At 44.7% G+C, this 16876-nt stretch overlaps 1 protein-coding gene across 1 annotated transcript in view; it reads left to right on the forward strand.

Moving 5' to 3' along the window:
• Positions 1–16876, forward strand: part of CEP112 (centrosomal protein 112) — a 398710-nt gene that overhangs the window by 31176 nt on the left and 350658 nt on the right. The window contains exons 4-5 of the mRNA XM_082272104.1: positions 11746–11827; positions 14246–14323. Coding sequence (XP_082128230.1) covers positions 11746–11827; positions 14246–14323 — 160 coding nt within the window. The remainder of the gene's footprint in view (positions 1–11745; positions 11828–14245; positions 14324–16876) is intronic.

Raw genomic sequence — 16876 nt, forward strand, 5'->3', positions numbered from 1 at the left:
CTTGCAGGTAACCAAGGTTAACAGAGGAATAACAATGATTTCAAGCTCCACCCTCCTTTTTCAAAGCTTACAGTCTGTTATTGTTACTCAGTCAGCATTACAAAGTGATTTCCAGCCTTGTCCTCGTCAACACTGACACCTGTGGTAACGAGAGAATCCCATGACATGATGTCAGCTGGTCTTTTTGTGGCGGGGCTGAAATACTTGTGAAGTGATAACTTCCTGTGCTCACTAATCTCAGCTGTCTTTGCAGACTACAGAACACCTCCCTCCTGTGCCATTGTGGTATTGGCAGGGGGAGTATATAGGAAATTCCCCTATTGTACTGGAACAGGTGTCCCCTTTGGAAGAATTCTCCCTAACTCATGTTCTGGGAACTGTTGAATTTCCCATAATTTTCTTTCTTGGTTTGAATGGTCACCAGTATTGTCCCCAGTGGGGACAAAGAAAACATTATTAATGTCACAGAGGTTCGAACTTCTAACCCTTCCACACTCCAGCGAAAACCTAAAATTGAAGGTTTCCCCTTCAGAGCTTTATTCTCTTCTACACTAATGAAAGTGCGGTCAGTGGATCCGCTGTGATGTCACTGGTCACTGTCACTGGTCACTGCACACCAGGAGTCCAGTCTGTCCACATACAGATTCCAGGGTGGGGGTACTTCTATATAAGAATCATCTCCGGTGTTCTCTTCTCTGGAATATATTTGATAAGTCACAGAAATGTTGAATTTGATGTCTGTAGCCGGTGACACCGCCGAAGGTGTCTGCACATTTCCACCAGGACCTGACAATCAGAATCTGCTGTTCTAATGGCGGAGCGTCTTTGTGCGGAGACGTGTTCTCTGACAGCTGCGTCTGAAGTGTCACATTTGCCGTGTGATTGTCCCCAGCTTCTGCGCTCAGACGGGTTGTCACATACCAATGACACGTGTGTTCTCCACGCCGGCCTGCCAGTGCTGATAAGCCTTGGACAGCAGTGTGGCATACTGAAATGATAATCCCATTTCCTTGCGTGTCTAGATGGAGCGAATGACAAGTCTGGCAGACATCAGGTGACAACACCATCCAGAGGAGGATGTCAGGAGGAATATGGACAGTACAAAATGAACTAATCCCCGCATCCCCGGAGCTCTCCTTACCATTAAATTACCTTTGCAACAGGTGACAACACCATCCAGCAGAGGATGTCAGGAGGAATGTGGACAGTATGGAGTGAACTAGACCTGGCATCCCCAGAGCTATCTTTACCATTACATTACCTTTACATCAGGTGACAACACAATCCAGAGGAGGATGTCAGGAATAATGGGAACAGTACAGAGTGAACTAGACATGGCATCCCCGGAGCTCTCCTTACCATTAAATTACCTTTACAATAGGTGACAACACCATCCAGAGGAGGATGTCAGGAGGAATGTGGACAGTAGGGAGTGAACTAGACCTGGCATCCCCGGAGTTCTCCATACCATTACATTACGTTTACATCAGGTGACAACACCATCCAGAGGACAATATAAGAGGAATGTGGACAATATGGAGTGAACTTATCCCGGCATCCCTGAAGCTCTTCTTACCATTACATTACCTTTACATCAGGTGAGAACACAATCCAGTGGACAATATCAGGAATAATGAGAACAGTACAGAGTGAATTAGACATGGCATCCCCGGAGCTCTCCTTACCATTACATTACCTTTACAACAGGTGACAACACCATCCGGAAGAGGATATCAGGAGGAATGTGGACAGTACGGAGTGAACTAGACCTGGTATCCCCAGGGCTCTCCTTACCATTACATTACATCAGGTAACAAAACCCTCCAGAGGACAATGTCAGGAGAAATGTGGACAGTACGGAGTGAACTAATCCCAGCATCCCTGGAGCTCTCCTTACCATTACATTACCTTTACATCAGGTGACATCACCATCCAGAGGACAATGTCAGAAGGAATGTGGACATTCTGGAGTGACCTGGGTCCAGCATCCCGGGAGCTCTCCATACCATTACATTACGTTTACATCAGGTGACAACACCATCCAGAGGACAATATTAAGAGGAATGTGGACAATATGGAGTGAACTTATCCCGGCATCCTTGAAGCTCTTCTTACCATTACATTACTTTTACATCATGTGACCGCACCATTCAGGAGGATGTCAGGAGGGATGTGGACAGTGCGCAGCAAACTAATCCTGGCATCTCTGGAGCTCTCCATACCATTAGATTGTCTTCTGGATGGTGTTGTCACCTGATGTAAAGGTAATGTCTGAAGGAATGTAGACAATATAGAGTGACCTAGGTTCAGCATCCCCAGAGCTCCCCATACCATTACATTACCTTTACATCATGTGACAACACCTTCAAAAGAAGGATGTCAAGAGGAATGTGGACAATATTGAGTGAACTGGGTCTGGTATACCTGGAGCTCGCCATACCATTTTTTACATCAGCTGACCACACCCTCCAGAGGACAATATCGGGGGAATGTGGACAGGTTGGATTGAACTAATCGGGGCATCCCTGGAGCTCTCTATACCATTACATTACCTTTACATCAGGTGACAACACCATCCAGAGGATGATGTCAGGAGGAGTGTGGACAGTACAAAGTCAACTATATCTGGTATACCCGGAGCTCTTCTTAACATTACAATACCTTTTACATCAGGTGATAACACAATCCAGCAGAGAATGTCAGAAGGAATGTGCACAGATCTGACATAATTTTCACAGTCCCTTTTCAGCTTAGACCACCAAATGGATTACTCTACCAATTCAGCAGTTCTTTGAATCCCAAAGTAAATAGCCAAGGGGTGATCATAATACGACTTGAGGACCAGGAGCAGTTGGTTTTCAGGCTCAAGACCTTCCTTATCTTGGATAGAAAAAGTCTATCTCCTGGGGAAGTGACACCAGTCCAGATGGCTGCTTGGTGAGAGACACCAGATCTGTCTGGAGGAGCATATATTTTTGGCCAAACAAAATGGTATCCGGCAGGGCTGCCCCCTATATTTCCTGAAACATGCAAGAAAAAGTTTCTGGATTATTTTTTTGAACCGGGACAAAATGTGGAACTCAAATTTGGAGAAGAATAATGCCCACCTGGCCTGTCAAGGCCGTAGTCTCTTGGTTGATCTGACATCTCCCATATTCTTGTGATCCATAAAAATTAAGATTGGATGGGATGCACCCCCTAACAGATATTGCCATTCCTCAGGGGCAGGTTAAGGCTGGCCATACATGTTAAATTTTCTTGTACAATTTTCTGTTAGATTTACCACAAACCACATAATATGAGGTCAAAGCTAAACAACACTTTCACTTGTATCCAATTAGGCAGGCCTTTGTACTACATAGTTGAAGGTAAATTTCAAGAATATTGTATAATGTATTGTCAGCCTTAATTGCAAGCGATTCCTGATCTCCAACATGATAATTTCTTTCTGCCAGAAGGTGAATGGATGGCTCCAAAGGCACTTGCAGAAGTGTCCACCTCTAAAATATATGGCAGAGATGTTAGAAGCACTTATTGTTACATTGCCAAAACCAGGGAAGACGCCTGACAAGCCCCAAAATGTCCATCCGATAACGTTATTGAACAATGACATCAAGCTCTATGCCAAAGTTATCGCCCATCGCTTGACTGACATTATGCCCTCACTGATCGACCCTGATCAATTTGGATTTAGGAAAGGGAGACAATCCTCCGATGCCACAAGGTTATTGATTGATATCATCCATTTAATGGAAGGCTCAAATATGCCTTCTCTGCTCCTGGCCTTTGACGCAGAGAAGGCATTTGATAGGGTGCATTGGGGGTATCTTGGCAAAACCATTTTGAAATGTGGTTTTTCAGGCCATATTCTCTCTGCCATACTGGCACTATATACAGTGCCTTGCAAAAGTATTCGGCCCCCTTGAACTTTTCGAACCTTTTGCCACATTTCAGGCTTCAGATATAAAACTGTAATTTTTCGTGAAGAATCAACAACACGTGGGACACAATCATGAAGTGGAACAAAATTTATTGGATATTTCAAACTTTTTTAACAAATAAAAAACTGAAAAAGTGGGCATGCAAAATTATTCAGCTCCCTTAAGTTAATACTTTGTAGCGCCACCTTTTGCTGCGATTACAGCTGTAAGTCGCTTGGGGTATGTCTCTATCAGTTTTGCACATCGAGAGACTGAAATTTTTGCCCATTCCTCCTTGCAAAACAGCTCGAGCTCAGTGAGGTTGGATGGAGAGCGTTTGTGAACAGCAGTTTTCAGTTCTTTCCACAGATTCTCGATTGGATTCAGGTCTGGACTTTGACTTGGCCATTCTAACACCTGGATATGTTTATTTGTGAACCATTCCATTGTAGATTTTGCTTTATGTTTTGGATCATTGTCTTGTTGGAAGACAAATCTCTGTCCCAGTCTCAGGTCTTTTGCAGACTCCATCAGGTTTTCTTCCAGAATGGTCCTGTATTTGGCTCCATCCATCTTCCCATCAATTTTAACCATCTTCCCTGTCCCTGCTGAAGAAAAGCAGGCCCAAACCATGATGCTGCCACCACCATGTGTGACAGTGGGGATGGTGAGTTCAGGGTGATGAGCTGTGTTGCTTTTACGCCAAACATAACGTTTTGCATTGTTGCCAAAAAGTTTGATTTTGGTTTCATCTGACCAGAGCACACCCTGAACATGCATTTCTAAAGCTGGTGCACATGCAAAATAAATGACTATCAAATATAAAGGCAAAAAATGGGGATTTAGTCCCACCATATGGCCATATCATGCTCAAGCCCACCACTACGTCAAAGTACCCCATTGTCAGTGGGTCCTACACTATCCAAAAAAAGAAGGATGAATCCAACCTCTCACCATTGGAGATGCTTTCTCCTTACTGGGAGAGATGTGCAAATGCATTATAAGGGACTCCTCCTATATCTGCTTGCTAGTGGACACTGATAGAGTACAGGTGTGGGAGGGTGGGGTGCTCAACCCCAGAAGTGTGGTCAGGACCGAATACATAAAAAAACAAAGAGCTGGGAGGGCACACCCTGAACATGCATTTCTAAAGCTGGTGCAGCTATGAACCAAGCGACATGCTTCTTCCACATGTTTGGTGTCTCCGAGGTGGCTTGTGGCAAACTTTAAACGACACTTTTTTTATGGATATCTTTAAGAAATGGCTTTCTTCTTGCCACTCTTCCATAAAGGGCAGATTTGTGCAGTATACGACTGATTGTTGTCCTATGGACAGAGTCTCCCACCTCAGCTGTAGATCTCTGCAGTTCATCCAGAGTGATCATGGGCCTCTTGGCTGCATCTCTGATCAGTCTTCTCCTTGTATGAGCTGAAAGTTTAGAGGGACGGCCAGGTCTTCGTAGATTTGCAGTGGTCTGATACTCCTTCCATTTCAATATTATCGCTTGCACAGTGCTCCTTGGGATGTTTAAAGCTTGGGAAATCTTTTTGTATCCAAATCTGGCTTTGAAAATCTTTTTTATTATTGCAACACACAAACCAACAAAAACAAAACAACAAGGTGCAAGGGGTCACCCATAAATACACAATGACATCATATAAAGTAAAAGGTCACCCACGCAGGGGTAATCAGCAAGAAATACAAGTGGCATCATATCAGGTGAATACACATATTAAGGCACATATCAGTACTCTGAGAAGCGAGCCATAAAGACTTGCAGTGAGGCAGATAGAGAAAATATCAGAAAACATTAGCAGCTGGAACCCCCCCCCTTGCCAGCAAGTCAGAGGTGGAGTCTGAAAGCCAATGCGCCCACACCCTGTCATGTTTCCTGGGGCACCCCCTATGCTGATAAGTGTCTCGATAAAGTGGGATCACTGAATCCACCAGCGTCCGCCACCGCTGAAGCGAGGGGGGAGACTGCTGTTTCCAGTGCGACACGATATTCTTCCGAGCATAGAAGAAGAGAAGACCCATCAAGGTGCGGTCCGCCACCTTAGGAAGCAGATCGTCTAGAAGGCCCAATAGTGCCACCGCAGGCGAGGAATCAAAGGAGGTCTCCAGCACTGCGTTGGCCACTGTGAACACTAGTGACCAGTAGGGCACGATAGTTGGGCAGGCCCAGAAGATATGTATGAAGTCGCCCGGGGATTGGCCACAACGCCAACAGTCCGGGGAATGGGAGACACTCATCTTGTGCAAACGATGGGGAGTGAGATAAGTCCTGTGGACAATTCTGTATTGGATCATTCTATCCCTGAGTGAGACCAGGATCTTAAAGGGGGTGTCCCAAATCTGCAGCCAGTCTTCCGCGTCCAAGTCCGGAACATCCCGGGCCCAGCGGGAGTGGAGGCCCAAGAGCTCCGGAGAAAAGACCCGGAGGAGATGCGGCCCTCTCGGAGCAATCGAACCTGAGAACCCTCTCCAGGTCCAACTGCACCACCTGCGCCACCCCCCGTGGAAACTGAGCTCTGAAGGCGTGGGACAACTGCAAATATTTGAAAAGGTGGGAGGGGGGCACGCCTCTAGAGGCAATCAAGTGGTCAAGCGTGGGGAGGGTAAGGTCTGAACACAGATCCGATACTCGTTTCACGCCATATTTTGTCCAGCCTGCAGGGTCAGGGAGGGAAAACGGGTGTGGCAAGGTGGGATTGATCCACAAGGGCGCCTGGGGGGAGACGGCGGTGTGCGGGTATGCCTCCAGAGCCAGGCCCTGCCGCCAGGCCCGAAGTGTCGTGCGCACGGAGGAAGTCAAGTGATAAGGGGCCCTAGGGCCCCTCCAAATCCGGCTTTAAGCTTCTCCACAACAGTATCTCTGACCTGCCTGGTGTGTTCCTTGTTCTTCATAATGCTCTCTGCGCTTTAAACGGACCTCTGAGACTATCACAGTGCAGGTGCATTGATACGGAGACTTGATTACACACAGGTGGATTCTATTTATTATCATTAGTCATTTAGGTCAACATTGGATCATTCAGAGATCCTCACTGAACTTCTGGAGAGAGTTTGCTGTACTGAAAGTAAAGGGGCTGAATAATTTTGCACGCCCAATTTTTCCGTTTTTTATTTGTTAACAAAGTTTGAAATATCCAATAAATTTTGTTCCACTTCATGATTGTGTCCCACTTGTTGTTGATTCTTCACAAAAAATTACAGTTTTATATCTTTATGTTTGAAGCCTGAAATGTGGCAAAAGGTCGAAAAGTTCAAGGGGGCCGAATACTTTCGCAAGGCACTGTACATCCCCCTCAGCTAGGGTCTATTCCTCAGGGATGCTATCCAAGCCCTTTTGCATCATGAACGGTACTAGACAGGGGCGCCCTTTGTCCCCCCTGATATTTAACCTAGTAATTGAACCATTGGCTTCCCATATTAGACAACACCCTAAAATTCATGGCTTTCCAGTTGGTAACAAAACTCACTCAATTAGTCTTTTTGCAGACGATATCATACTCATGCTTACTCAACTCAGGTGTCTGAATCCTTGGCGGCTTTCAATGGGGTCCTCCGTCTCTTTAATACTGTATCTTACTACAAAGTGAATGAATCCAAATCGTATATTCTGGACTCGGGTCTTAACCCTAAAATTAGAAAATCTCTACAGGACACTTACCCATACGTATGGAAAGATGATGGTATCCCCTATATGGGACAATGCTAACCAGATCATCTGCAAATTTTATGTTGGCCAATTACTCCCTTTGGGTAGATAAACTTAAAACCCAACTAGCACGTCTTGCACAACACAAACTATCTTGGTCAGGTCGACTAGCAGCATTTAAAATGCAAATATTAACCCAAATTTTGTACACATTTAGAACAGTGCCCATCCCAGTCCTGCAATCCTTCTTCAGAACTGTACAGGGCATAGTTAACAACTTTTTGTGGAAAGGGAGGAAAGCCAGATGTGCATTTGCAAAACTGGTTAAGTCAAGGAGAGCGGGGAGACTGGGCATGACAGACATTAAAGATTATTATTTGGCCTCCATCCGTGCTCAATGCAGATCTTGGTTTGTACCCTCACATAGACCCTTGTGGTGGGATCTGGAGCAATCAATGCTACCACATGGCATTCTGAAACTGTTTCTACATGCCAGCTGTCACTTACATCACGTAACGAAAACTCTTCCTCACAATCCAGGCTACCACCAAAATACTATTTTCCCTGTATAAGGGGAACAACTGCCTAGCGGAGCTCCCTGTTCCGTTGGCATCTTTGACTTACTTGATCCCAGACCTCTTGGTCTCTCCATGGAATAGGAGGGGGGTTGCATGAATCTTCGACCTACACAAGGATAACGTTCTTAAACCTTTCTCAGATTTATGCCTAGAATATGCTATACCTCAGTCGGAATTCTACAACCACCTGCGCATAACTTCCTTCCTCCGCAAAACCCATGATGTTAGATGCAGAGTACCCCAAAAAATAGCCCAATACTTTAAACCGACGTCAAACTCCAAAGGGGGCATTTTATATATTCTACACCGCCATTAAAGACAATGCAGAATTTGTTAAATCTTCCCAGCTTGTGGCTTGGGAGAGGGACCTTGATCTACTGATCTCCCCCGCACAATGGCAGAAAGCACTATCCACAACATACACAGTGACAAAATGTGTGCGCCTATGGGAATTGTCATATAAAATTAGCCTAAGATGGTACCTAACACCCTACAGCATATCTAAATTTCAAGCCGACGCCTTGCCTAAATGTTGGAGGGGGTGTAAACAGGTTGGAAATCTTTATCACATACTTTGGGACTGTAGTAAATTATCTAGACATTGGACGGGAGTATTCGCCACGATTTCACAAATCACGGGTATTAGCTTACATCCAACTCCAAGCCTGGGGATTTGAAATGTTTGTATAGAAGTCACCCTATCACTCCTTAGGTTAGTCGTGACTCACGTGCTCTTTCCCTCTAGGCTTTGTATAGTGCGTCTTTGGAGGGAGGAAAGAGTACCTACTTTAGAAGACGTAATAAATACCACCCAAATCCACTATACTTACGAATGCAGTTTTGCGCATTAACAGGGCAAGTTTGAAACCCATAAAAACCTATGGCTCCCATGGACAGAATGGTACTGACATTATAAAGATGTCTCTACTGACCACTGGACCATATGATTTTCGACAGTTGCTATCGATGTTGTTCTTCTTATGTTCTACTTGTGTTCGGAGAATGCAATGGAGTCTCTCTTCCCACGCTTTGGCACAGAATGTTCCTAGTTGGGGTGCCAGTGGGGGGGGGGGGGGGGGGTAGTGGGCTCCCTGACATGTTGAATGTAGTTAGAGTTCAGGTTGTGATTTTGGTTTTCACATGTTACCTTATATGATGTGTATTATGATTTATAGATGTGTGACAATATTGCTTTACTTACTTTTGTTCTTTCCTTTCTTGGTAAAAATTTTATAAAAAACTATTGAAACTAAAATATATGGCAATGTTGGATCAGGGTGATGCAGTATTGGTGCTGATGTACAGAGTTTCAGCCTGTCAAACGTTTCTTGACCACTGGAAATGGATCTGCTTCTTTGTGAGTTACGTAATGGGAAGCATAAAAGATGAAAAGTTTTTTGACAAACCTTCTGTTGAAGTTGGCAAAAACCCATCAATCTTTGTACTTCTTGTGGGACAAGCCAATCCAAGATAACATAGACTTTTAGATGGTCCATGGAGATACCTTCTATTGAGATAATGGAACCCAAGAATGAGATTTCTTTATTTTAAAATTCCCAGAGTGTTCCCTTAACCTATTCAACACTCATGATGATGCTCCAGTGAGGAGAAGAACAAGATGTCATCTAAGTACACTATCATTAATCGGTCAAGAACGTCTCGAAAGATCTATTTTTATGAAGTGCTGAATACTGGCTGGTGCATTGCATAGGCCAAATGGCATCACAGGATTTCCAAAATGTCCAAAACAAGTTCTGAATGCCATGTTCCACTAATTTCCCTAACTAATACAAAGCACACCATAGAAGAGGCCCACAGAACCTTCCAGAGTTGAAGACTGTAGAAGAATACTTTTTCCCTGTGTCATTCCATTTTATTACACAGAACTTAATTTCTGAACGTATTTGTTTTGGTGTCTTTGTATGTATGGATTGCATGGGTTATTACCGACATGTGGTGACCATTTCATGTCTACAAGACCTTTACCAATATATTTACCTAGAAAAATGGTGACGTGTTCAATACTTATTTTACCTGATGTTAGGGATGCACCGATCCGATATTCGGATCGGATATCGGCGCCGATATGGCCATTATAGCTGGATTGGGGGATCGGTAACATTAACCAATCCACTGGCCGATCCGGTTTTTGCTTAGTAACGGCTCAGCCTTCCCTTACTTGGTGCAGTAGTAGTATGGGATGGGAGCCGCTACTTCCTGTATAGGTCCGGCTCACAGGCGCAGTAGTAGTATGGGATGGGAGCCGCTACTTCCTGTATAGTCCCGGCTCACAGGCGGAGTGATATCAGATTCCGCCTGTGAATGGAGGAGCCGTACACATGAAGCAGCGGCTTTGCTCTGTACTGTAGCCGCTTGCTTTGTGTGTAGCTCCGGATCAGTTCCGGTATCGGTGATTAACACCAGATATCGGTATCGGGTCCAAAAAAGTCCGATCGTTGCATCCCTACCTGCTGTATATACAGAGACACATATTGGGGATTTATGCATACTAAATGAGTGTAGCACTGCCCCCTAGGGAGCTGCTGAGAATGGATTCCCCTGGGTTACCCATAGCAACAGTTTATAAAATCCTATCACTTTGTACTCGGCCCAGTCAATGAACAGTCCAGGGGATTTGTTTTTTTGTATTTTATTTGGAACTTGGATGGGAGAAGGGACGAGTGGGATACTCCAACTTGACAACTATGCACAAATCTTGAGGACCTCTAACTGTATTGAGTGCGGCAAGGCCGCTGCTTCACCTTACCACTGAAATGAAGACTTGAAAGGTGAACTATTCCTTAGGTTACTCCTCAGGGTCTAACTTGGCACCCCCTTTCTCACTTGCCGTGTGTGCTAGCTTCTGTCCACTGACCCCACTGGAGTGGTCCCCTTCCTGGGCAGACCCCTGGTACGCTCCCTGGTACTGACAGGCACTGTTTTTCCTCAGGTTGCTCTGCCTTCAACTCCACCGTCAGTATCCTGGACCTCCTGATTCAGCACCACACTCTGGCTCACTAGGCCAACTGCCTGTGACCACTTTCCTTGCTGACAGGAGGAGAGACAGCCGTCACCCTCCTCCTGGGACCTGGCTTCCCGCCCAAAGACGCCCTGTCACATGTGCCCTTGGCTTTTATGTCCAATCCCAGGATGCACTGCGGTTGTGCCCTCCCACTGGGACTGTCACAAAAGCCTGTGTGTCACTGGCTGGGTTTCCTCCACTGTCCAACAGGCTCCCCTATTGGATACAGTGGGGACACTCTCTTAGACCAAGTGAATCACACATGGACACATGCAACAGGCAAAACTAACAATCAGACTCTCCTGATGAGCAGGCAGAGCCAAATACTAGGCTTTTACCTAGCACCTATCTAGGAGGGTGCTACATGAGGTTATCTATGCTGTTATAGATGCCGGTATAAAGCTATTACATTGTAATGATAAAATATCATTGTAAGGAAATCTCTCATATTGCTCTGTGTGATCTCCCGGCACCTTACACGTCACCATAAACACATTTTTGGATTGAGGGAGGGGGTGCTCAGTCCTGATTGGTTGTTAATATTTCTTCTTTTTTATTTCCAGGCCCCATAATTCATACAGCTGGAAGCTCCGGATGCGTTCTCCAAGTCCCACCCCCCAGTCTACGGAGGACCCCCGACCCACGGTGAGTCCCCTGCCTGAATTCAGTGAGACAGCCGCATACAAGCTCACACAGTCACCTGACCTAAGATCTCACTTTTATCATTCTACCTGGGCCAATCACGCCAGGAATGTCAGGCTGGAGCATACCGTCCAATCAGCATAGAGTATTCCTCTAAGGGACTGACAACACAAACTGTACACATTCCCATTTACAGGTGAACGTCAGATATGTCTCTTATTTTCCCATCAAGTGTGTCCATAGAGCTGGGAATCCGATGTATGAGCTAGGACCTCCCATAATATACCTGGGGGGGGTGGGGTCAGAGGATGGTATACTTGGGGGGGATCAGAGGACGGTATACCTGGGGGGGATCAGAGGGCGGTATACCTGGGGGGGGGGGGGGATCAGAGGATGGTATACCTAGGGGGTAACAGAGGATGGTATACCTGGGGGGTAACAGAGGATGGTATACCTAGGGGGTAACAGAGGATGGTATACCTGGGGGGTAACAGAGGATGGTATACCTAGGGGGTAACAGAGGATGGTATACCTAGGGGGTAACAGAGGATGGTATACCTAGGGGGTAACAGAGGATGGTATACCTGGGGGGTAACAGAGGATGGTATACCTGGGGGGGATCAGAGGATGGTATACCTGGGAGATCAGTGGACATTATAACCGGTGGGTCAGAAGATGTTATGGCCTCTGTTCCCCCCAGGTATAATACTTGGCGGGATCAGAGGCCGTTATACTTGGGAATCAGAGGAATTCATACCGGGGGGATTTATAGAACGTTATACCTGGGGAGATCAGAGAGAGCGGTGATGTCACTCCTGTATAATATATCTTATATCTGGAGAGCGGTGATGTCACTCTGTATAATATATCTTATATCTGGAGAGCGGTGATGTCACTCCTGTATAATATATCTTATATCTGGAGAGTGGTGATGTCACTCCTGTATAATATATCTTATATCTGGAGAGCGGTGATGTCACTCTGTATAATATATCTTATATTTGGAGAGTGGTGATGTCACTCTGTATAATATATCTTATATCTGGAGAGCGGTGATGTCACTCTGTATAATATATCTTATATTTGGAGAGTGGTGATGTCACTCTGTATAATATATCTTATATCTGGAGAGCGGTGATGTCACTCTGTATAATATATCTTATATCTGGAGAGCGGTGATGTCACTCTGTATAATATATCTTATATCTGGAGAGCGGTGATGTCACTCTGTATAATATATCTTATATCTGGAGAGCGGTGATGTCACTCTGTATAATATATCTTATATTTGGAGAGTGGTGATGTCACTCTGTATAATATATCTTATATCTGGAGAGCGGTGATGTCACTCTGTATAATATATCTTATATCTGGAGAGCGGTGATGTCACTCTGTATAATATATCTTATATCTGGAGAGAGGTGATGTCACTCTGTATAATATATCTTATATCTGGAGAGCGGTGATGTCACTCTGTATAATATATCTTATATCTGGAGAGTGGTGATGTCACTCTGTATAATATATCTTATATCTGGAGAGCGGTGATGTCACTCTGTATAATATATCTTATATCTGGAGAGCGGTGATGTCACTCTGTATAATATATCTTATATCTGGAGAGAGGTGATGTCACTCTGTATAATATATCTTATATCTGGAGAGTGGTGATGTCACTCCTGTATAATATATCTTATATCTGGAGAGCGGTGATGTCACTCTGTATAATATATCTTATATCTGGAGAGCGGTGATGTCACTCTGTATAATATATCTTATATCTGGAGAGCGGTGATGTCACTCTGTATAATATATCTTATATCTGGAGAGAGGTGATGTCACTCTGTATAATATATCTTATATCTGGAGAGCGGTGATGTCACTCTGTATAATATATCTTATATCTGGAGAGCGGTGATGTCACTCTGTATAATATATCTTATATCTGGAGAGAGGTGATGTCACTCTGTATAATATATCTTATATCTGGAGAGTGGTGATGTCACTCCTGTATAATATATCTTATATCTGGAGAGCGGTGATGTCACTCTGTATAATATATCTTATATCTGGAGAGCGGTGATGTCACTCTGTATAATATATCTTATATCTGGAGAGCGGTGATGTCACTCTGTATAATATATCTTATATCTGGAGAGCGGTGATGTCACTCTGTATAATATATCTTATATCTGGAGAGAGGTGATGTCACTCTGTATAATATATCTTATATCTGGAGAGCGGTGATGTCACTCTGTATAATATATCTTATATCTGGAGAGCGGTGATGTCACTCCAGTATAATATATCTTATATCTGGAGAGCGGTGATGTCACTCCAGTATAATATATCTTATATCTGGAGAGTGGTGATGTCACTCCAGTGTAATATAATTTAATTTATTTGTAATTTCCTCTCCAGGTGAATCTCACTGATCGGCCGTCAGTCAGTCTGGATGACAGTGACCTGGAAGTGCGTCTGAATAGCTGGAATCTCGGGGTAATATACTGACACTAGAATATAATTATTGATTTACTGATATATCCCTCCATTCTGTGCACTGACCAATCACAGCTCACTTTTTAGTGATATATGTTGGTGGTTGTAAACCTCAGACATGAAATATGAACAAAGCATATACCTCTATAGTGTTTACTTGTCTCAGTCTAGAGCACTAAGTGTCATTCCTGTCTGCTGCCTCCTTCCTCTCCTATCAGCATGACTCACTTCTGACAAGTTTTTCTGACACCTAGAAATAAAAGGTGACAGGGAAGGGAGCTCCAGCACACAGCCTGTGATTGACAGCCTCAGCTCTGTTCCCGTGAGCTGTGTGAAGGGGTGTGTATGCCTTCCCTCCAACCAGATCTCACTGAGCTCTGCAGAGTGTAATTTCAGCTCTCCACCCCCTGCTTTCTGAAGGCTCAGACAAGCTGGACAAGAGGATTTCAACTCTTTGCAGCATTTAGTTCATTCTGGGAGTCATTGCTGCAGCTCTTTATGGTTACACAGTGGGTGACAGCAGTGCTGGGATTCTGGGGACACTCATTGTGTTATGCTGTACAATGACAGCATTTTTAAACAATTGCTATATGACATAGATTGGGGACAGCACATAGACTAGATATGTCACACAGATTGGGGAGGTCACGTAGATGGGGGGAAGTCACATAGAATAGAAATGTCACACAGATTGGGGAGGTCATGTAGATGGGGGGAAGTCACATAGAATAAGAACGTCACACAAATTAGGGAAGTCACATAGATTGGGGAGGTTACGTAGATTGGGGAAGTCGCATAGATCGGGGATGTCACAAAGATGGTGGACGTGACACAGATTTTGGAAAATCGCGTACATTGCGGACGTGACACAGATTATTACATAGAATAGGGACATCACACAGATTGTGGAAATCAGATAGATTGGGGACCTCACTTTGAATAGGGACATCACACCGATTGGGGACATTACACAGATTTGGGAACATCACATACATTAAGGACGTCACATAGATTGGGAAAATCATTTATATTGGGGACGTGACACAGACTGGGGACCTCACATTGAATAGGAACATCACACAGTGTCACGTCCCCAATGTGCATGATGTTCCCAATCTACGTGACGTCCCAAACCTGATTGGGGACATCACATAGAACAGAAAAATCACGTAGATTGGGGATATCACATAGATTGGGGACCTCACTTTGAATAGGAACATCACATAGATGGGGAACATCATGTACATTGTGGAAGTGACACAGATTGGGGACATCAGATAGAGTAGGAACATCACACAGATTGGGGAAATCACATAAATTGGGGACTTCACTTTGAAAATGAACATCACACAAATATGGAACGTCACGTAGATTGGGAACATAATGTTCTTAAATCTGTATCACGTCCCCAATGTACATTATGTTCCCAATCTACGTGATGTCCCATAGCTGTGTGACGTTCTTATTCTATGTGACATCCCTAATTTGTGTGATGTTCTTATTCTATGTGACTTCTCACATCTATGTGACGTCCCCAATCTGTGTCACGACCCAATGTTCTTTACATAGAACAGGAAAATCACGTAGATTGGGGACCTCACTGTAAATAGGTACATTACACAGATTTGGGAAATCGCGTAGATTGGGGACGTTACACAGATTGGGGAAATCACGTAGATTGAGGACAATACACAGATTTGGGACGTCACGTAGATTGGGAACATCATGTACATTGGGGATGTGACACTGATTGGGGACATTACATAGACTAGGAACGTCCCATAGATTGCGGACCTCACTTTGAATAGAAACATCACACAGATTGGGGACATGACACAGATTTGGGGACGTCGCGTAGATTGGAGATGTGACACAGATTGGATATGTGACATAGATTGGAGATGCGCCCCAGACTGGGAACCTCACATTAAATAGGAACATCACACAGATTTGGGATGTCACAAAGATTGGGAACATCATATACATTTGGGGCGTGACACAGATTGGGGACATTAGATTGAATAGGAACATCCCGAAGATTGGGGACATCGCATAAATTGGGGACATCACATACTGTAGATTGGGGACCTCACTTTGAATAGGTACAGTGACAGTCGGACAGAAATTCACCGACCTCTGCCCCACACCTGTAGTAGTTCTGGAGGCCCAGGGTGAGAAGGGAGAGGCGGTTGTTGTCCTCCCTCCCCAACAGTCAGTCAGAGTGGAGGAAACTGTCTTCCCTCCCCAGCCAGGATCTGTGCATCTGGGAGACAGTACCAGAGAAAGATTGTCCCAACCGCCAGATGAGGGTAAGGAAGATGGAGCAGCTGACTCCCTTCCCAGCAGCAGACGGTGCCCCAGAATGATGACACCAACCCAGCAGAAGAGCTGGCAACAGAGCAGAGTGCGGCTGGCCTCTGCCCTCAACGTACAAAAAATGGAGTTCCTGTGTTAGTGGATGGGACTGCGGTCTTCACTTGTATACCCCAGGGATGCTGGACAGTTGGCCCAGATCCCCAACAGCCTGACGAAGTGAGCCCCACCACCCTGTCT

Source organism: Pelophylax lessonae (assembly GCF_965119305.1).
Source record: "Pelophylax lessonae genome assembly, chromosome: 11".
Lineage (NCBI taxonomy): Eukaryota > Metazoa > Chordata > Amphibia > Anura > Ranidae > Pelophylax > Pelophylax lessonae.